Source organism: Pseudopodoces humilis, chromosome 20, assembly GCF_049639895.1.
Source record: "Pseudopodoces humilis isolate 2021_Gansu_Grassland_sample_001 chromosome 20, ASM4963989v1, whole genome shotgun sequence".
NCBI lineage: Eukaryota > Metazoa > Chordata > Aves > Passeriformes > Paridae > Pseudopodoces > Pseudopodoces humilis.
The window spans coordinates 1,499,651-1,521,792 of NC_142219.1; the positions used below are offsets into that span (position 1 = coordinate 1,499,651).

General features: G+C 44.7%; 1 protein-coding gene across 1 annotated transcript in view; it reads right to left on the bottom strand.

Annotated features, from left to right (window-relative positions):
* TMEM132B (transmembrane protein 132B) overlaps window positions 1-22,142 on the bottom strand; it is a 209,846-nt gene that overhangs the window by 93,047 nt on the left and 94,657 nt on the right. Inside the window, exon 3 of the mRNA XM_088065185.1 lies at window positions 20,862-21,002. Within this exon, the coding sequence (XP_087921311.1) occupies window positions 20,862-21,002 (141 nt within the window). The remainder of the gene's footprint in view (window positions 1-20,861; window positions 21,003-22,142) is intronic.

The window sequence follows — 22,142 nt, forward strand, 5'->3', positions numbered from 1 at the left end:
GCGAGTGAATTCGTTCACTTTGAGCTGCAGAAAGTGCACCTCTCACAAGATAAATCTCCAACAAATGCCAGCCCCAGCTATCTCTCACCTCAGGCAAAACCAGAGGCTATTAGAGAACCTGTCTGCATGCTGTTGGTACCGCACAAAAACAAACATCGCCTTGGATTTTGTTCAGGGGAGCTCCAGAAACGCTCGGCCCTGATGCTGATGATAACTGCAAGCCTGCAGTTAAACATGGGCTCGTGTTTTCCTCACAGTTCTTTTCCACCTGGTCCTGCCCTGTACCAAAGTGTGACTCCAGATTTCTACCACCAAAAAACAAGAATTCAGGCAAGCTTTCCCACCAGCTTGGCTGGAGTTTGGATTAGGATCTTTGAAAGAAGGTCCAAACTCATCGAGTTTGGATGAATGAGCCACTTACTCTTGGCAATTCATGTCCAGTCTCCAAAAACCACAACACTCCTTTTCCAAATGGTGGGATGGACTCTCCTCTCTTTCTCTGGGTTTTCTATCCCTTGCCATTGTCTCTTTCCAGAGTAAAAAAAGCTTCAGAGCAGACAAAACTGGTCATTTAGACAGCTGTCCCTCCAGCCTGGGCCCCAAGTGACCTTGGCACAGACCTGAACACAGCACTGCTGCTCTCTGAGCCCCTGACAGCTCTCCCACCCCATCCCCACAGAGCCTTCCCTGCTCCAGACAAGACTCCAGCTCCATTATTCAAACACTTAACGCATCCTTTGCCTTACTGGTCTTGATAAGTCAGATTATCTCATTAGTGCAGACATTTCACTTTTCCTGTCAGCTTCTGATTTCGTTTCAGTAAGTGAAAGCAAGCCGAGGAGTTACATAAGGAAGGATTTGTCTAAAGAAGCTTTGCAGACAGCAATCCCTCATCTTGATAATTTTTAACAGGTAGTTGCTTTCTTCTTTTTTTTCCCCCTCCTCCTATCAGTTTCTCTTTTTATCAAAGTACAATTAAGCAGGCTGACTGGCTTGCCAAGTTTTTATAAGAGAAACCCCACTTCTCTTGGATTTTTGGTTGATCTTTTCAAGCTTGTCCTTAAGCAGTGTTTTTAAATGTTGTTGCTATTATGGAAAGAAAGGAGAAAGGAAAAAAAAGGTCTTGATAGGTTGCAGACATGGTCCTTGGAGGCTTATTCCCTACTTCAATCTCTTCAGAACTCAGCCCAACAATTCCTTTACAGCCAAGCTCTTTCCCTAAGGAACTGCAATATGCACGATATCTCTGCTTTCTCCCCCTTTGTTCCCATTTCTATTTTCCACTTAAGCCCTGTGGACAGAAGCTTCTCAGGCACCAGCAGGAGGAGGCAAGGCAGGAGAAGTTCACACACCCTGCTAACATTTGGGAAAGAACAGCATTCCCATGGCTGATGTGCACCACAACAGCAGCAGGCCAGGGCATAAAATTCTCACTTCTACAACAAAAATTGAGTGTTCTCCGTCTGAGACATAAAAAAAATAAAAAATCCTTAATATGAAGCTTCCTCCTGGAGCCTGGCAGAATACCTCCTTGCCTTTTACACCCTCCCTGTCTTTGCCAAGTGCCCAAATCCATTACCTTGACAACACAGTGCATCACTGTAATAGCATGAGTCAGCCTCGCAGTCTTTGTGACCATAACAAAAGCAGATTCCCATCGATTGGCGTGGAGCTCCCTGTTCCAAACTATAATTTCAGAAGGATACTTGCTTTAAATCTCATCGCTCTGTGCTTTGAGTCTTGCCAAACTTGTCCATAGACCAAAACCAGTGGCTTGTTTTATGGTCTCATTTTAATGGGTTTGTCGGTATTCCAAGCCCCAGCAAACAAAACAGATCAAAACCTTTCCATTTAGGGTTCTCACTCACAGCTTCTTCCTCACCTCCATGTACCCAATCTTCACAGGCTGAGCTCCCAGAGTCTCCAAGTGATGGTCACAATGTTCTGCTCCAGACTAAAACCCAAGCATGCAGATGTTTCACTCAAAACCTTTGGTAACTGCAGAGCTCCATCAAAGGCTTGGAGCAGTGAAGGAAGGGACGAAGGGGATAAACCAACATGACAGCACAACAGGTTTTCTATCAGAGAAACTACAGCTGCAACAGCTATTGATCTAAAGATGGGGCTCTCTGCTGACCAGCACACCTGTGGCTGACAAGCCAAGAAAGCAAACAGGCTACAATAATGTCAAGGAATCACTGTCACCACAGCACACAGCAGTACATCCTCTTTTACAATAGCCAGGAGAACAGGGCTCACGTTTCTTGTGTTTTGGTTTCCTTTCCTTGTCAACATCCACTTCTCAGCAGCTTTGTTTATGGACAGGGGGACACCTGTACTCTCCTGCTTTGTGCTACAAGAGGATATTCCTGAGCCTGTGGATGCCAGGCAAAAAGCAGTGTCCCACTGGAAACACTGCAGGGCAGTGCACAGCCCACATTGATGAGAAATCTGATTGCCATGGGATGTCCTGAGCTCTTCCCTGTGCCTCTTTGGGACAGCACTGGAGCGTTCAGCCAGAAATTCAGAGGTTTTCATTGGATTTCTCATCACAAAGAGGTGTTTCTGCTAAGCCAAAATCCACTTTAAATCAAAAATCCTTGCAGGAAAGAGGGTCAGGTCACCGCAGCAGTTCCCTAGGGCTGCAGAGGCGCAGGGAGATGGGAAGAGTGCAGGGCCAGGGAGAGCCTGCAGAGCTCCACAGGCAGCAGAGAGCACACACACTGCCCTGGCACAGCCTCACAGGAACCCTCGATGGGCATCACTGCTTTGGGAAGGGGGAGGACTCCTCCTCAGGTGTCCCAGGAGATCCCAAGTATTTCACAGCCCTCAGCCTTCCATCTGTTCCTGAGAATGGGATGAAGGATCTAATTAAGGGGAGATTAACATGATAGGCTTGAGGCAGCAGAGTCTCTGCTGGAGAAAACTCAGTTACCTGCTGGAGCTCTCTCAACAATTTAATGCAATAGCAGAGAATGGTGAAAGGCAACATAATTTCCTACAAGTTTTCAATAATGCTCCATGTAATAGAGCAAAGGCCCTGTCCTGTCCTTAGGGGAAACAATGAAACTCAGAATAAAAAATGAAAGAAAAAAAAGATAAATCAAAGCTAGACACAAGTCAACTTCCAGCCCAGAGTTTTGGGCTACTTAGTGATATACAAGTAAAGCCAAAGCATAGTGGCCCATGCAAAGGATGTTCCTGGCAGAACCTCAGTGACCCAGCACAGCACATGTTCCATCTCCAGAGCACCAGGACACCAGTGACCAGGCTGCTCTGGACAAACCAGCCACTGCCAGGAAGGACTCAGAAGTTCTCCAGTCAAGCTCCAGGGATGAATAATGGTGGTGCAAATGAGGCTCATGAGGCAACACTGCAAGGGAATAAACAGCCCTTCAGTAAAAATGAAAATAATTACATAAGTGACCAGAAGACAGAACTACTGAGGGCCTAGTAGAACTTTCTGCCATACTCCTGCAAACTTCAAGCAGAGTTAGGTACAAACATTTCTAAAAATCCCAAGTTTATGTTCATTTTTAGGCAGAGGAAGAGAGTGTCCATTTCACAGCGTTCCCTTGGTTGTTTCTCTTTCTGTGGCTATCAAAGACTTCAGGTTCAGTTGGAGCTTTGCTGGGGAACTGAAGCCAGCACTTGGAACTGGTGCTTTAGATTCCCTCATCTGAGGACATGGTCCAAGCCTGAGTCAGACCCATGGGTGCTGCTCTCTGCCTGCCTGAGGAACACAAACCATTCCCCCAACACCCTCTGAGTGTTCAACTCCCTCTGATCACTGTGCTCCTAAGTCCCTTGGGAGAGAAGCAGATGTTAATATTCCCATTTTATGACTAGAAACTGAGGCACAGAGAGGCTAAGTGCCTTGGCCAGAGTCTCCGAGGGAGCATCTGGTTCAGCAGAGAGCTGAGGCCCAGCTCCCCAGCACCAGGCGAGCAGCCAAACTCCTGGAACAGCTTCTGTCAGGAACAATTCCCATATGGAAACATGCCACGAACACAAGGACAGCCTAATTACAATTAAAAAGGAATCTTCCCATACACAAATAGGGTAGCAGTGCACAATGTATATTTAACCTTTTCCAGCACTGAGCGGGAAGGCCCTCACCATCCAGAAGGACTTTGGAGAGCACCTGCTGCCAGCGCCACAGCACGGAGGGCACAGCCACAACCAGGGATGGTTTGCTGCTCAGGATGGTCCCACACCTGCCAGGCAACCTCGCTTTTCCCTCTGCTTGGAGCCACACACCAACCCCGTCAGAGAACTCTGTCCCAGCACAGCCCAGCTCACACAGAGCCTCCTCCTGCCCGCCCCCATTTCCCTGCAAACACACTTGCTCGCTCTAGTTAAATCCCCTCTGTGCTTTCCCTCGGAAGGAAGGATTTCAAAATTTGATTTGTTTTAGTCAGTAAGTACTGTGTGGTATTCCCAGCAGATCCTTTAGCTGACAGGGTTTGTAGCTGTCGCCGCTTTGCTGTGTTTTATGGATAGGGCCCAGCAAAGCCCCAGCCACCGGTGAGAGCGGCACACATCAGTGTCTGCCCCGCGTGGAGCGGGGATGGCTCTGGCACCAGGGTTACACACAGAACGTCCCTGCAGGCAGAGCACTCGCTCAGGGAGGATATTAACTCACCCCAGCAGAGCGTGAGACACAAATGCCGACGATCCCTGCAGCTTAAGGCACGGCTGGTAAAGCATTTGTGCGGATCAGAGACGCTGAGCCGGTTCACGCCACGGTGGCCTCGCGTGAGGTGCCCCAGGATGACACGGGGAGTGTGGCAGTGCCCACCTCTTCACCTCCTCACACGCCTGCTCTGGCCTTCCTGGGGGCTTCTTCCCAAATCCCAGGCTGGACTGCCATCCAAGGGATGCTGCAGGGCTCCTGTTCTGCACCTTCCCCTCACCTGCACCCTCCTCACCTCGCCCCACTGCTGGCCAAAGCATGTGATGAGATACAAGGTTTGCTAAAATCCATTTCAACTGTTTCCTCGACTAAAGACACAACTGGGCAGTCCTGACTGGCCACCAGAAGTCAAAAGGTGTTTCACCAGCACAGCAATGGGATGGAAAACCTGCAACAATCATCTCAGGCACAGTGCTGAGGGAGAGCACAGCCCACAAGGACGGTGCTGCCCCAGCAATGCATAAAAAGTTCATCCCAGAGCGTGATCCCCCATTGCAGGCAACTGGAGATGGCAAACAACAAAGAAACACAAAGAAAAGGAGCTGGAGATTTGTGCCAGTGTTCACCCAGCACATCAACCCATCTCCCACAGCAAGCATGGAATAAGCCCCTGTGTCAGGAATTACAAGACAGCTGTTGTACAGTCCCTATCCTCACACTTCCACGGGGGAATATTTCACCCACATAACGCTGCATTCAATGCTGACAGCAGAACCAGCAGTAGGATTCCTTGCCCAAAGTCCTTAACAAAGTTTGCTGTCTTTGAGAGTGTATTTTGTAAATTCTGTTCCACCATGCTCTCTGCTGAGCATCTGTTCAAAGGGAAAGGCAGGGTGTCTGACAAACTCCAGGACTTCTGACCTTACAATCCTCCAGGTGCCTTCTATTACAGCCACAGATCCAGACAAAGCCACCCCCGCTGCTGCCTTGCACTGAGAAAATGTAACTGGACAAGAGCATTGCAGGTTATTCCAGTTCCCAATGAAATTAGCAGGAGTTTTTTCACTCACCTCCTTAGGAACAAAACCTCTCTGAATAATTCCTGCCTCCCACCAGTCTGCTGCTCAAAAATCTTTTTGGCTGGGATTCATCAAAGCAAGCCAAAAAAATTCAGTGAATTTAATTTATCTTTGGGTCAAGAGTACAGCACCTTAAACCCCCAAGACTTTTACTTTATTTTCAACAAAATTAATTTTTCAAAGCATGTAATAAGGTGAAAGTAAGACCTTTCCAAGTATCTCTGCCTTTAAAATTTGTGTTGTATCGTCTTCATTAGCATCTGTCACATTACACCCAGAGACAGAGTTTACTGTGAGTGACAGAACACGGCAAGTCAGGACACGCAGGTGTGTGACAAACAAAATCAGTGTAATCATGAGGCTCAGAAAATTGCTTTTAATGTTATGTTTATAGATGTAATTCTGTAAAATTACCTGGGCAGGATATAGAAGGATTTTGCTTTACACAACTGCCTGGAAATCCTAAAATTGCAGGTATAAAGGTGGGACTTCACTCACATTTCACTGCAAGGACATAATGCAGAACGTAAAGATGTGTCAAGCAGCAAAGTGACATTTCAAATACTGGTAAATAAAATGGCATTCAATTCCTTCCAGTCAATGGTGGGAAAAAGTTTTAAATACAAGTGAAGAGCTGAGGAGGTGACTGGGAACAGAACCTTCCAGCCCATCCCACAGACTGTCTAGGACCTACAGAAAATATGTTAAAAACATCGCATTTGTAACTAAAAATAAAATGCCACTTCATTTGGTGGCTGTGAATAGTGATTTTATACAGTGCCATTAAAAGTAAAATTCAAACAGGAGGAACTGCTGAGTGCTGCTAAACTGCAGAATTTTTAAGTCCTTTCGAGGCAAGAACATGTCAATCTTTTATATGTCTGCAAAATGCCACGAACATCTACAGAAGTCTATAAATCATAAAGGGAATAATACAAGCAAACAGGAATTATGGGATCTTATCTCTCTGGCAGATTTTGCCCTATGGATAAAGTAGCTTACAAAGCAATAATGGAATATTATCAGCAAAATAAAGTTTTAGTAGCTTTTTATTCTTAGCAGCATTTTCCTAGCACCATGTCAATAGAAGCGAAGCTTCATCTGGGACCAAAAAGTTCTGATTTGCATATGTTATCATGCAAAATGAGATTTTATTCTGCCCTTGCCTTCAGAAACACTGAGCCATGCATAAGATCAGATCACAAAATTAAAACAATTTATTGTACTGGAAGTCTCTTCTGTTAGTCTTGGCCAAGTTCCCAGTTCAAGTGATTAGTGAAAGCACAGAAATACTAATTAGCAGGGCAGGCTCCTCAGAACCCACCCCCTTTGTGTTCATGGGGTATTAACAGGTAGACTAACCATGCTCATATCAAAAATTACTGTCTGCTCCATCATTAATCACCAAGACAGGAAATTCAATGAGAGCTTTCAGCAGACAGATAATTTGTGCCTGGAGTTGAAGCCCTCCCTCCCACAGCGTGGTCCTTCTGCAAGCGCCCCGAGAGCATCAGCAACATGAAGACATCCCACCCTGCACAGTCAGGAGCCCACCCTGAGCCTTCCAAAAGCTCTAGCTGTTCCTTCTTTGCTCTCATCTTTTGAGTCTCATTAAATTCTCAAGGCTTTTCATCAGTCAAAACCAGCAGAATCTTCCTTTTTACATTCAAATGCAAGAGCGATCCTTCTGCAAATTCACTTGACTACAAAAGTCTGGGATTTCGAATGTAAATATTTGAAAAGACGTGATAAAAAAAGTGACTTGTCAATATGCATCATCATCACTGCTTAATAAAACTCCTCTGAACATGAGTACCAGCACTGCCCTGGTGTTTTATGGTAAATAGGTGGCACCAAAGCTGAAATAACAACCAAATAAAGCTTTGATTAGCAGGAAACCAAACTGGATTAGCTGTGAAGTGTAGTGGTCTTTCATACCATCAGATAAAGAGTTGCTTCCTGGTTTTTGTCAAGCATCAGCTGCTGGTATGAATTCAGATTTTCCCTCTTGATCTCCCAAAATCAAATGGTCCCATAAACTTCAAGAAAACCTCGTAGCATGAGATGACCAAAACCAAAACTTTCCACCTGCAAAAAGCACTCAGGAAATAACATGAGAATTGTTATATAGAATATATTGTTATATAGAAAATATTAGAGAAAATATCCAAAAAGCAATTAAAAGGCTCCTCCTGGACTGGGCCCTAACCCTGCCACATCCCAACTGCAACACTCACTTCATATTCCAGAAGGCAGCTCCCACATAATGGTTCAGCAACCTACACTGTTGCCAGGAATAGAAAAGTACAGCAGACTTAAGCAATTAAGTTTTTCTGTGCTATATAAGCCGGAGAAGAGCCATACAAAGAAAATAGCAGCACAGAAAATGAACAGGATGAATTACAGGCATCAGCAGTAACAGATAGAAGAATAGCTGCTTTCTTTCATTCAATAATGTATTTGGAGGAATAAAACTTGTGCTGACAATGAGAAATGTAACAAGTGGGACGACAAATAAACGTGCAGTTAGCATTCATTTCGTCAGAGAGAGTCCAAAATTCAGTTTAAGATTCACATTTTGTAGAAAATTTCTACCTAGGTCAAAGACTTATCCTACAATTTAAGGCCACAATAGACCTTGAAATTGAATTTTATTTGGAGTGGGAGGAGAAGATTGGGTTAAGGAAGGTCAGGCTTGCCAAAAAACATTTTAGCTTTGTATTTAAGCACAAGTTATTGGGGGGGGGGGAGAAGAAAAATTGTAAAATATAAATGGGGGCTTTTGTGTGTTACTATGCTTTGTTAAAAAAAAAAAAATCCTTATCTACAGTATAAAAGATACTGGAATCCAATCAAGTGCTCACAGCAGGAAGCCAGGAGTAGCACTTACAGAGTGCAGCAGACTGACATATAATCATGGCTAGAACAGAATTACAGCTCACAGAACCTCAGCACTCCTGTTGATCTCTGCTGGAGCTTTGGGGTGGAAGAAGAGGTGGAGGGAAGAAGTCCAGCAGACATCCCCTCATCAAAAAAGGGAAACTAAAGAATTAACTGGTGCCAGCCCCAAAGCTTCACCAATTCACTCAATCACAAGAGGCAAAACTACAAATTGTCCCACCGCAGGTGATCAACTTCTTGTTCCATTCAGCAGGTTCCATTCAATTCCTGCTCCCACCCATACAGTTCTCCAGCTCTTTATACTATTTATTGCTATATATATATATATATATATATATATATATATAAATATATTTTGAAAAAAGATCAGAGAGTTTTTTCTGTAAAACACCAAGAAAGGAGCCCTACAGTGGCTTTCAACCCTCATGCAAAGAATAAAGGTACAAATGCCTGGACAAATCAACAGACATCTGCTGGTATTTTCAGCTTCTAAGAAAACATTTGACACTTTTTTTTCCTCTCCACCACAGTATTTCCAGAACATGTCTACGTTCATCTGGCTTGGGGTTACCATATATGTGAAACATGAGTAATTGGAAAAGCTGAGCTAATGGTGGAGCAGCAAACAGCTGCTCAAAGGGGGCTCAGAGCTGCAGACACAGCCATTGGAAATGATTCTTTGGGATGGAGAATGCAGTCAGGGTTTGAACTTCTCTTTCTCCATCCTCTCGCAATGCACAGGAAAGATAAATGCTCTAGGGTGTGTAGTGAGGAGCAGAGTTGGTTTCTGCCTAAGTCAGATTCTGGGCTGGGACAGGTCCTGTTTCATTCTAGTGTCAACTTCTGGATGTTGGGGAGCTGCAGAGAACTCTCAGTCTGATATCCAGATTGCTGAGCACACTGCAGAGGAGCAGCACCTCCCATTTAGAGAAAAACCTAAATAAAGGCATACAGAACAGAGAGGACAGCTGCTCCCTGGCCTCGTGAGCATCGCCTGAGGCTCTGGAAAAGCTCCCCAAAAGTCTGTCCCTGAAACAAGCAGGAGTCCACTGAGCCCCGGGGACAGCATCCTGCTCATGACTCCACACCAACACAGGTACCAGAGATGGCTTTTTGGAGCCCTGTGGTATTGACTAATAAACAGCTCACAGCAATAACAGGATGACAATCAGTAATCAAAGGAAAATATTCAGTATGAAAGAAGTCATTTTCTTCCACGAGGTGTTGTTAAGCAGCAGTCACAAGGTGTTGGTGACTGAATAAAATAACAGTTTTCATTTTTAAGGCATTCATAGTCAGCATGTTCCATACTCATCATTACCATTTTTATTAAAAAATAAAATAAAATTTTAAAAAAACTTGCTTTTCCTTTATGGCAAGGTTTGGGAATGACAGATGATCCATCAGCTTATCTGCTGATTTTTAATGACAGCATTTTGCATTCATTATTCCCTACTTAAATCACTCTTTTTAAAAGAGGAATAACTTATTTCCTCCTCTTGTCACTAGAGAAATTAACTGGTACACCATTAAGAAGTGCTTGTCTAACAAAAAGATACACCAGTGGCAGACTTAGAAAACCAGAATGGACATAAACTGTCTGAGAGGGAGAGTGAAAATAGGAACCCATATATCCAAAAAACCTCCACTATCGCCTCACTGCCAAGGTCAATACCTCCAGATTTAAATCTCTGCACTGAAAACTCCCAAGAGAAAAGACAAAATAATTATTTTTGCTTGTGCAGGGCCGATCCCTCCCTCAGCTGAGGAGCTGAGGTGTGTGAAGCCTGCAGGGGAGGCAGGGTCCCCACTGTCCCAGCTGCCAGGAGCTGGGATATTTCCCTGGGGAAGCCAAGGCTCCAGCTCAGGCAGCAGAGCTGAAATCAGCTGGCAGGAGGGATGAGCACTGCCAGCCCTGCTCCTGCCCACCAGCACACACCAAAGAGCCCAAAACCTGCAGCACCCAAACCTCGCAGGCAGAAGAGCAACCCCAAAGGATAAAGTTCCCCCTGGGACTTGTACATGCCAAGCTTTTGAGCACAGTAAGCCCAAGAACTCCAGAAGAATCTAACCAGTTCATTAATTATACCAACAACAAAATAAAAGCATTTTTGCAAGATCAAGTTATTGGCAGTTGGTTTTAAGGAAAGCTTTTTTGCTAAAGCTTTAGTGATTTGCCTTAACGACTGCAATATTTCACAGCAAAGCCCTGAACAAGTGTCCTGGGAAAATGCACATAGACCAACCTGTAGAGAGAGAATAAACACAGCTGCTGGGTGTGAGTTCCCAAGGACAGGATGTCCAAGTTTATAATAAAATGGTATTTTCAGCCCAGTGCCAAGGGGAGATTCCCCTGTTACAGGCCCAGTGAGGGGGGCTGCTGAACAGTCCTGGTGCAAAGTGTTTAATTCCCATTTAATGCTCTTCTCAAATAAACGCCTTTGTTGTTTTACAAGAAACAAACAAAATTCACATGCTGACACCGACAAAAGCATCAGCCAATTTTCATTTCTTTCATTCTACAAGAGTTTTTAACTTTTTTAGTTAACCATAAAAACGTAAACATAAAAAGTTTGTAACTTTTTAAGTTGTAAACACAGGTGAGGCATATTAATAGCAAAATGAGTGAAAAATTCTAGCTAAAGCAAAAAATAATTTATGCAAAGTTAATGCTGGGGTGTTTTATAATGCATTTGGCACGGATGATTCAAATAAATCAATGTAACAAACTTAATAGTTGTCTGTCTAGCAACAGCACCTCCTAACAATAAAATGAGTTTAAGTTTTGGCTAAATGCCTAATAAATGAGTTGTTAGCTTTTCTACTTTAATGCACTGGCTATTAAGTAAGCAAGTCAACACATCACAAATGGAATCCAAATGTGTGCAGTAGGCTTTGCTACAAGCCAAACTCATAAATTGGTAAAAGAGGGAATTAAACACACCTCAAATACCAGCTCCCCAATTTCACATTCATTCAGTAATCTTTTCCAGTTTATTATATCAAAGAACAATCCAATTATGGTACTTAAATCCCTGTGTACATTTGCCAAAAATAAATTCCTTAGCAACACTTGAAATACCCCCAGAAATGTTCCTGCTCTGGAGAAAATTCCAGTTTCTGATTTCCACAGTATTTCAGGTGTGACACACTAATGCCTGTCATTATACAGAACATGGCTCACCATCAAGACTTTTATTTTCTGCAGATTGGTGTCTCTAGCTGCAGGCTCTGAGTACCTCCTTTATCATCACACCTGCCACGCACAGCAACGAGGCAGGTACTTCAAGGCAAGTGGGTACTTAAGTGGCACCCTACATAAAGGGGCACTCCTGAGTCTGGAATGGGTCTGCAAGCTGTGATACATTAAAAAGTACAATATTTACAGAACAATCAGGTCATGCTCCTGTGGCATAAGGGTTTGGATCATGTCTCCTCCCTCCCTCTTGGACTTCCATAAGGATCCATGGAGATTTCCCATCGGTGAGGGGATGGGAGGTATCTCAAGGTGTTGCACAGACACCTAAACTGTGCAGACCCCACATTTACGAGATGAACTGTACTAAGAATTGTGTTTCCTGGGAATTCACCTCAGCAAACACCAAGGAAAAGGCTACTTCAAGCTATCAAGGGGAAAAGGTGATTAAATGATGAAAACAGCCCCCCAAATTCCAACACAAAGCCATTCTGTTCCTGGAGTCAGGACATCTCTTCTGAGGGTGATGAGTTCAGCAGCCGTGGTTACCTGGGCTTTATCACTCACACTTCAGGTATCGATTAGCACAGCTGCAAAGTGCCCACTGAACTCTGCAAACCTTTTAGATATCCCCCACAACTGGACAGATTTTCATCGTGGACCTCCTGAGGCAGCCCACGTGCCATCATCCCCAAGGCCATTAAAACACTCTGCACAGGGAAGAGCAGGCAGGAAAGCAGCAGAGACTTGGAGAAGCCCATTGATTGTGAATATGTCATCATTCCCTTTGGCATGCAATGTGGAGAAAGCAAGCAAGCTCCACTGGATGAATAACGATTTCAGCAGTCACTCACTCATCTACATGCACTGGAAACTGGCTCCCAGCCTCCCTGCCACGTTCTTGCAGTCCTAATTATACAGACCACCCTACCCTGAAATTAAACTTTCCCAACTGTTACATCGATATTAAGCTTCACATTGAGGAATGATATACCCAAAGCAGAGGTAATTAGGTCAAATTAAAAAACAAGCCTAATTTCAGAATTATTTGGTTCGCTTTTCCGTTGCACAGAATAGGGTTTGGATCAGGTTCTATGGACTGCACTCATGAAGAGTTTATTTAAGCTGCTCCTTTGCATGTTCACCTCTGCACCAAGGAAGAGACCAAAAGGTCTGGAGTTCCAATGTTTGGGTTTTGTTGCATTTTTTTCCCCCTAATATTTTCTAATTCACCGTAGACCCATTAAACAAATGCTGCCAGAATAAATTTTCTGCATTTTTCTCTGGGTTTGCACAAAGCTTTCTACTGGTTTGGCAAGTCCAAAGATCATTATCAAACATTCATTTTCTAAGTAATTTTCATGCCTCTGTTTGTATTGAGTTCTTCCAACAAGATGTTCCTTATTTTCCAGAATTTCCAGCCAACAGAACATTGACTGCTGGGGCTCCCTGCACTGCACTCCAGGCTGCTCCAGCTACCAAAGATACATTTGTTCAAAATTATTATTTTGGGTTATAACCTAGGATGGAATAAGATGGAACAAGAAGAGTGGTTAAGCCATCACCTTCCTGAGCTGGTGATCTGGGGCCAGGAGCAATTATCTGCTCTAGCAGTCACTGCTCCCTGTGACCCTGCTCTGCTGGAGGTTCTACCAGAGCAGCACTGAGCCCAGCTGAGAGAGAGGCAGAAACAGCCACCCCAAAGAGCTGCCTGCCCAGGAGGGAATTCTTGTGGCTTCCAGGATATCAGGCTCACTACAGGATATGGAGACAATTTCATTGTTCTTGGCCTTGAATGGAAAAAAAAGGAAAAAAATGAAAGAGGAAAAAAGACCCTCCAGAAATGATATTTGATCCTCGCACCACAGTTTTCTACAATAAGCTGTCCCTCCTACTGCTCTTAATTTGTCTATTATTTTATGTCCTCTCTAAGCTACTCCGAGGTGTCAGTGCTTTCATCTAATAGGAACAGTGCCAAGCTGGCCTGGGTTCTTTCATTCAAAAAGGCAGAGATGTAAAGAATAAAGGTTAGTTAAAATTCTTCTAAGTCAGGTTTCCTTTGTGACTCAGTAGAGTCGTTTATGTTTGAAAATGTGTGTAGATGCTTCTCACTGGAACACTCTTTACACAAAGCAGAACAGGCTCCGTCACTCACAATAGAGGTCACAGCCTGAAAACTGGGGCATTAAAGAGAAAATCCTCTTCATCAATGGCTCAGGAGACAGAGCTGTCTTGGGGGTGGCCAAAGGGCAGGAAATGAGCTCCTGCAGGATCTAAAGGCCATGGGCATCCTACATCCACAGCACATTTCTTTGCCCACCACACTCCTGATCTTCAGAAAGCAGCAAATGCCTAAGAAGAGGAGGGAAACACTCGAATACACAGCACCACAGCATTTGGGGCTTCTTCCCACACCTTAAGCACCCCTAATTTTCAATTCAAAGCTTTCCAAACTAGCTGAAGTCTGGCTTCATGGAAATACGGCTTTCATGGTGGGAAGAGTTCCTCAGGAGCTCCAATGTTCTCACCTACATCAGTCTGACAGGGGGTCACAGCAGTGGCTTTCCCTTCCCATCTCCCTGGCTTTTTGCTCTTCCCATCTCCCTGGCTTTCCCTTCCCATCTCCCTGGGTTTTTCCTCTTCCCATTTCCCTGGCTTTTCCCCTTCCCATCTCCCTGGCTTTTTTGCTTCTCATTTCCCTGGCTTTTCCCCTTCCCATCTCCCTGGCTTTCCCTGTTCTCATCTCCCTGGCTTTCCCTTCCCATCTCCTCGGCTTTTTCCTCTTCCCATCTCCCTGGATTTTTTCCCCTCCCATCTCCCTGGCTTTTTTTCCCTCAGCTCCTCTCGATTCTTTCCTGCTTTACACACCTCCTCGTGTTTCTCTCCTCCTTCTGCTCCTCTTACTCATTCACGTTCTAGTACTCTGTGAACCCCGTGGCACCCAGCCCACTGCCTTTGCATGGCCTAGAATAAGAGTGAGCAAAGGCTGGCTGTCGGCAGCAGTTCTGCTCTTTTGTGCACAGCAGCACATGCAGTTGATCTCCTGTCAGACAACTGCTGCTGCTGGTGGCACTTCACACACTGGGTGTCCTGGGGCCAGGCGAGCTCCTGTGGCAATAAACACATCAGGAAGTGTTTGAGTGCATGGACTGATGCCTTCCCCAGCGTGGGGAACGTGCTCTGCGGTGTGCTACAGTGCCTGCAGCCCGTCTCTCTGGGCTTATTTATCTTCCAGGAGCACCAAACTCCTCAGTGCAGCATCAGCCTGCCCTGTGCTGAACTGGCACTGGGTACAAGCACAGCTCAGCCTCAGGAGGCCAAGTCCCTGCAGGGAATCAGCTCAGCAAAGCCCTGGGCTGCAGCAGGCTCTGCTTGGGAGAAAGGGATTCCGAATCTCTGCCCCACAGTCCCTGTCTTGCTGGCTTGGAGGCAACATCACACCCAAGTGTGTCATCCTGGAGCAGAGTGGAGGGGAATTCAACACAGAAATGCCTCCAAAGAGCTCTGAGAGAGAATTTCCATCTGGCAGAGAGGGGCTGAGTAGCCCAGGAAACCTCAGGTTCCAGGTGGAGCAGTTTTCCATTGCCCCATGAAGTGGGGACTGGAATGGGCAGTGGGGAATGTTCTCCCCACGGGACAGGGACAGCAGCTCCGAGCTGCCACTTGTGCCACAAACTCTGCCAAAGTGAGCTCAGAGAGGAAACAACCCCAGCTCTCCTTCTCAAGGCATACCCAAAGCTTTGAAAACCAAACCAAATGATGCATCTTTGATCAGCTGATCATCCATTCCTGTAACATGTATTTACTTTAAATAAGTATATGCACAAATCTTAACTGGCAGCAAATTTTACATCTTTCTTTTGGCTGATATTCTTGGTTCAAAGGGTATTCACAAGCACAGGAAAAGAAGTGAATTATTTGAAAACAGGAGGATGTATTTGCATGCCTATAAATACATAAAATAACTGCTTTTCCTGTTTTAAAGATACATTTCATTTACAGTTTTATAAAATAAGTTAATAATTAGCATTCTGTAAACACCTTTTAAAATAGTAAAGAAACTGAATGATCATAATAGAATCTTAATTTTCCATTCAAGTTTAAATACAGAAGATGTCAGATGTTAGAGCTGAGCTGGACTGCACCAATTTAAAAAACATATAAATTTCCGGGTAACAGAATAAATACTTCTGAGGACACCTGGAAAAAAAGCCTTCTGAAGATTGCAGTCTTTCTACTTCTGCATGCTGAGTGCCCCTCATGCAAGTTTAATTTCTGCAGTGATGGATATCCTGAGAGACAGAAGCTGTATTATAGACATGAAGATAAAACAATCCCTAGGTGAGAAGAACCAGTTTGGTCTCAATAACGCTCTACTCAGCACTGCAGGTTAAATCGATTTTATTAACTTTGCTAGTTAGCATAAATATAACCTTCCTGATTAAAATACTAGTTTGTCAAGGATCAGCCTCTCCTTACCTGGTAATAATCCAATACAATTTAATGACTGTTCCTGAGGAAAGAAAATGATCTCTCAGGATATTCCCTTTCAGAGCTGTTGCAATTCTGGCCCAAGCTTTTGTGCTGGTGCCATCTCCTTTGCCCTGAACCAAAGGCTGGGTCACATGAAGTGTTTGTTCTTCAGCTTTCCAGCAAGGAGAACACCGAGCACCATGAATTATGTTCTGTTCTGGAGCCTTTCAAATGAGACCATGGAAACTCAGCTCCTGCTCAGCACTGATGTGAAATAACCTAATCCTATAAAATGCTAAATCACTCTGGCAAAGCTCCTGAAATCCTGTTCCTCAGGATATCAGCCCTGAGTTATGGGGTACCACAGCTTGCCAAGATGGACCAGGAGCCCTCTTGCCCTGGTCCCACTGCAGGCTAATTGTGGCATGTTCCTGAAATGCTTCCAGAGAACTCACAGGAGCAAAGGACACAAGAATTGCAAAGCTCCATCCATCTTTTGGCAAATGCAGGAAAAAACCTGCATGGTCTTTACAAAGTGGGATCTGTTTGCAGGAAACCTCCGAGGACTCGTGTCTGGTAGGCTCCCAAATTTTGGCTGTGTATTTCAAAAACATTTCTTGCACTAATTCAGCATTGACAGCACTGGGTGAGATCCCAGCCCTTCAGCAGCTCAGCTGTTCTGCACAGAGGCCTGGAAACACCTGATTTTCAGCAAAGCCCACCAGCCCTGACTTCCTTGCAAGCCTTCCTTCTCAAAGCAGAAATCCACACAGATCCTTTCCCATGGAATGGAAGTGCTGGGTCCCAGCCGCAGGCACAGAGCAGAACTATTTGTGCTTGAAGAATAAACTGTGTCTTTTTGAACCAAAACACTGCTGCTTCAGCTATCCCCACCAAAAAGAGATTCTCAGAGTTCTGCCCCAAGGAAAGAGCTCGAGGGAGAAGAGATGCAGATGGCAACAACCAATCTCCTCACTCAATAAGCTACCAAAAAAAGTCCTTTGAGATAGCAAAAGTAAGGGCCAAGCAAAGCTCCACACAGATCAGAAAAGATGTGGGCATATATATTGGTGTGTGTATATTTAAAATAAATCTCTTCCTTTTATGCTCTTTGTTCAACTGTATTATCAAAAAAGAGGTTTTAAATACAAGCTTATGGGACTACTAAAGAGGTGAATTTATGAATGTATTCCTAACAAAACACACTCTGGAAGGCTTTAATCTATGAATTGTGACAACCTTGGACAAAATGGATTTTTAATAGAATATAATGTAAACTGCCTGAAACACTGTGATAAGGAATTTTTTTTTAAGTAATGCACCAAAAAGGCAACGATGCACTCCGCATGAAAGGAGGAAAGGTCTTAATTTAAAGCATTTTAATGGACACTCCATTTGCGTAGGGAAATGTGAGAAATGGAGATGAAAAGCTCATGATAGCAGTAACACTGCAGAGGGGAGAGGGAGAGAGATTAGAAAAGTAAGCAAATTTGGAAATGCTCCAGCTGATAAGCGGGGCTGAAAGGAAGGCAGACAGGATTAGAACATGTCATAGCCCAGAGTCACTGCTCCCCTTGCAGAGCTGAGCCCTGGCCAAAGCCCAAGTGCAAAGCTGAGCTGATGGGGTGAAGGGCACTGCAGAGCTCAGTCTGGGGGCTCTGCCTCACGGGGATCTCTCGGTGTCCCCGCACAAAGGCTGAGTGAGGCTCAGCCCCGCTGTGAACTTGGCCAAATCTTCCCCAGAAATAAGTTAAGCTTGGCTCAGAGGCTCAACGCTGGCTTAGCCGCTGCTCCTCTACCAGCTGGGCGAGTCAGCAGAAATGAAATTAATTCCAAGAATAATAGCATCTCCCCCGAGGTGGATGTGATTCTGTTCACTGCCACAAAAGAGGTGGATCCTGCACTCAGACACAAACTGCCCTTAATGAAGCTCCTTGGACTGCTAAAGTGAGGAACACATGAACCGGGTCTAATGACAATTTTGTCACGTTGACCTTAATAGATGCAAGTTCAGGTCTCTGATCATTTAAATGCAACAAGAACTTCAATATAACACTTGACATTCTTCAAAAGAAACAGGAGGGCCACCATTATGACCAAAAAAGACAAATTAAAGGAAAGATCAAAGTTAAATATTTACTCTAAGCACTACAATATTTGCAAATCTGGAAGTGATCTTTCAGCAGTTTCTATTTGCATACTTTAATTAATCCAAAAATATTAAACTAATCTCACAAAGGCAAGGGTCAAAGTATTAATTAACTTGAGATGCATTCCTTTTGTGCAATTTAACAGTTCAACACAAAGCAAAACTCAGTTTTAATAAAAACTAAGTTACTGTGACAGGTATAATTTCATGGATTAGTGAAACCACATACAAGGCAATAAGTTTGAGTGCTCAGGCTATTTTTTTTTTTTTGTCCAACTTTAAAAATAGTTCCTTCATTTTGATTTCAGTAACATCAGATGACCTTAATCTTCCTTTAACCTCAGTATTTCATTTTCAGACTGATGGCTTTCCACCTTGCTCTGAAGGGAACAGAGGCCACAGCTGTTAGAGGCAAGAACCTGATGGGGTTCACAGACCCTGCCCAGCCACCTGTTGCCTTTTCTGGACTACCTAAATATAGAGGCCAAGCAAAATTAAGGGAATAAAATGTTTCAATGTTTATTGAAGGGCCTTCAGGTACATTTAGGGTAGATGAAACCCCCCAGGGGCTGCACCTAAAAATGGACCACAGGTCATGGGTTTCACTCTTTTCTAAGTTTGGTGCATTTGCACATTGGGGGTTAATCCCACAATTACAGCTTCAGCTAATGAAGGAATTTACCCCCAGTTTGCTGCCCCCAGCTCCCTTTTGTTTCCATCTCTCAGGCCTGAGGCAGTGAGGTGTCCCTGATTGCCAGGCCTGGAGAGGAATTGCTGTGTCTGACCCAAATGGGAGAACAGCAGCTCACACTGCACGTGGAGTTTGGAGTTACACACTAAAGAACTGCAGGATTACAAATATATGAATAAAATAAAAGCTAAAATCCTAAAGCATCACAGCACATGAGCCACTGGAGCTGAACCAGGCTGAGCTCCCTGCTGGAGCCACCGTGTCCCCTCCCAGCCCCAGGACAGGCACAAAGGTCCCCCCTGAGCCAGACCCCTGAGCTCCCACCCCCCAAAGGGACTCAGTGGCCTCAGCAGCAGCTTTGGGGGAGCTGGGACACCTTGCCAGAGGACAAGGGCTGGGAGACAAAGTGCCAAATGCAGCAGCCCGAGCTCTGCTTTATCAGCCCATGAAACCCCAGAAAATAATGATGGAAGGAGGCTGGAACTTCCTGCATCCCCTCAGAATTCTGACTTACAAATGTGCTTAGGAAATAAGAGGGGTCTTCCCCACCTCCCCTTCTGTTTTCTTTCCTTTTTACTTTTCTTTCCTATCAATTTACTTTTTCTTTAACTGGGGAACAAGTGCATGGAACAGCTACTGAAGGGAAATTGCCTGGAATTCATGCCACGAGGCTCTGTAGCACCTCTGCAGAGACTCTGAGGGGGAATCTCCTCACTCCCCTCAGTGCCCAGCTTCACCAGGCCAATGTCTGTGTCCCACTGTCACCTCCACTCTGCCTCGCCACTGGAGACACCCAGGCACTTTTCCCTCATTGTTCACCAGGCCTGCTTCACACAGCCAGGAGAACTCTCCTCAGCAGTGCCTGTTGCTAAAAAGTCATTAAATATCTTCCCATTTAATATCTTTCCACATTAAACATCTTTCCACATTAAATATCTTCCCCCTCAACACTTCTGTGGCAGGTACCCAGGGCTGGATGGGATTCGTTTGCTCCTCAAATACAACTTCACAAACTAAACAGAGCAGAAACTCTCTCTGTACTCCAAACTTCTGACAATAACCTTCCTAGGTGTAAGCAATTACCAGCAGCTACTTTCTTCCCTTACAGGAGTTTTCAGAAAAAAGATGGATGCACAAGACTCTGCGAATAAAAATTCTGACATAAAGTTTTGTGATTTCCTAATTATTATACAGTTCCTAGCTAAATTTATGCAGGGTATACTTTAACTGTAGAGTAACTGCAGGATACTGGGGAGAAATTGCTTGGTTTTGTAAAATCCATAATTCTGACTAACAATTTCTCACTACTTTTGATCCAGCTGGTGGGAGCATTCCCATCACAAATGTACGGCACATTCCAAGGGTTCAGAGACACTCAGAGGTGTTTTTCAGCATTAATAAATAAGAGTGAATAGCTGTTACTTTCATAGCTTTCAAATAAAGGCTGTATCGTCCTATATTGCTGTCGACTGCTCCCCATATTTCTCTATTTTAGTTCATTTTTTCCTGTTGGCCCCTTGGCAACAGGAATTCTGCTGCCCTGCAGGGTCATGAAAAGCAGATGTGAGCTAGGAATGGGCAGCTGCCTCCGGTTTAATTCAATAACTGACTCCCAAAAGCTCAGGAGTGAAACAAAAGGGAGAACAGCTCTCATCAGATCACCCACAGGTTTTCCAGGGAGGCTGAGGAGGAATATTATGTCTCATGAGGGGAGTTTTGGTGTGTCTCTGGCTCACCTGTCCTCGGCGCCGGGGTCGTTGTGCACGCAGGTGAGCGTGGCCGTGGTGCTGGCGCTGTCCGTCTCCTCCTGCACACCCCACTGGTCGGCATCGCTGACCCTGATGTCCGAGATCTTCACACCTGGGGCCGTCCTGATCCTGTGGGGGAACAACAAGGACTGCCTTAGCTACAGACCTACAGACAAACCCCCAGATGAACCCGGGGGTGAAGGGAAATGCTCGCTCTCCCATCAGGAACAGACCGGTCCCGACCGTGAGTCACTCTGCTCTGAAAACATAAATCAGGCCCAAGCATTTTAAAGAGGTGAGGGATGAGTTTCATTATGTGCAAAACCAGTCAGCTTTAGCTGGAGCAATGTGGAGAGAACAAGAATGGTTTCTGCTGCTGTGGCACCAGTCTGATACAAATGAAACAGCTGTGATGAAGCATAAGGTGACTGAATTTGCTGTGTCTGTCCTGCAGTTTAAGATGGGGGAATAACAGCAATGTAATATAAAATACATCCTCCCACCTGCAAACCTTTGGGAGTGAGGTATCTCCTAATATTAGGGCCATCTGTGTGGAAAAAAATGAGTTTCATTGCTCAAAGACCATAATGCAGGAAGGAGAGAAAAGGAGCAAGTTATCCTGTCCTCCTGAAAGGAGTAAACTATCCTGAGGGAGGAGGATAATTATGTCATTGCACCAGGATCTATCAAACTGGGCACATCAGACTGCTGCTGCTGAAAATAATATGATGCTGACATGGAAAACTTTGATTTCCTGAGCATGGCTAGAGTCTGGGAGCGGTGTGGTAGCTGGTAAATGTCACCGGATTTTTGGCTTAAAAAAAAAAAACTTGCCAAAAATAAAAGTGCATGCTCCAGCGAGGCTCAGCGTTAGGAACAGATTGCTAAGGAATGGGAAACAAACTGCTTTTAATAGCAGGAACTTCATTTGTGCAGCTTGACTCCTGAAACAAGCCTGGGATTACAACAGGAGTGCTGCAAATATGCCTGGAGAACAATTAGGCAGAGAGAAACTGCTGCAGCGCCACGCTCGCCACCACTGTGACTTAATTAATTAAAAGCAAAGCCAAGAGGGACCTTTTAGTGATATGGTGGAATGAAACAGCACTGCTGGGACCTGGAGCGTTATTTAACAGTGAATTGTGACGGGTTTGCCCCATGCCTCATGGCCAGTTGGTGCTCATGTTACACCATTAAAAACTTCCTTGAAGCTCTCGCTGGGTCCGTGTGCTTGGATCAAAGGGAGTTCACGACTCCATGGGTGGTCTT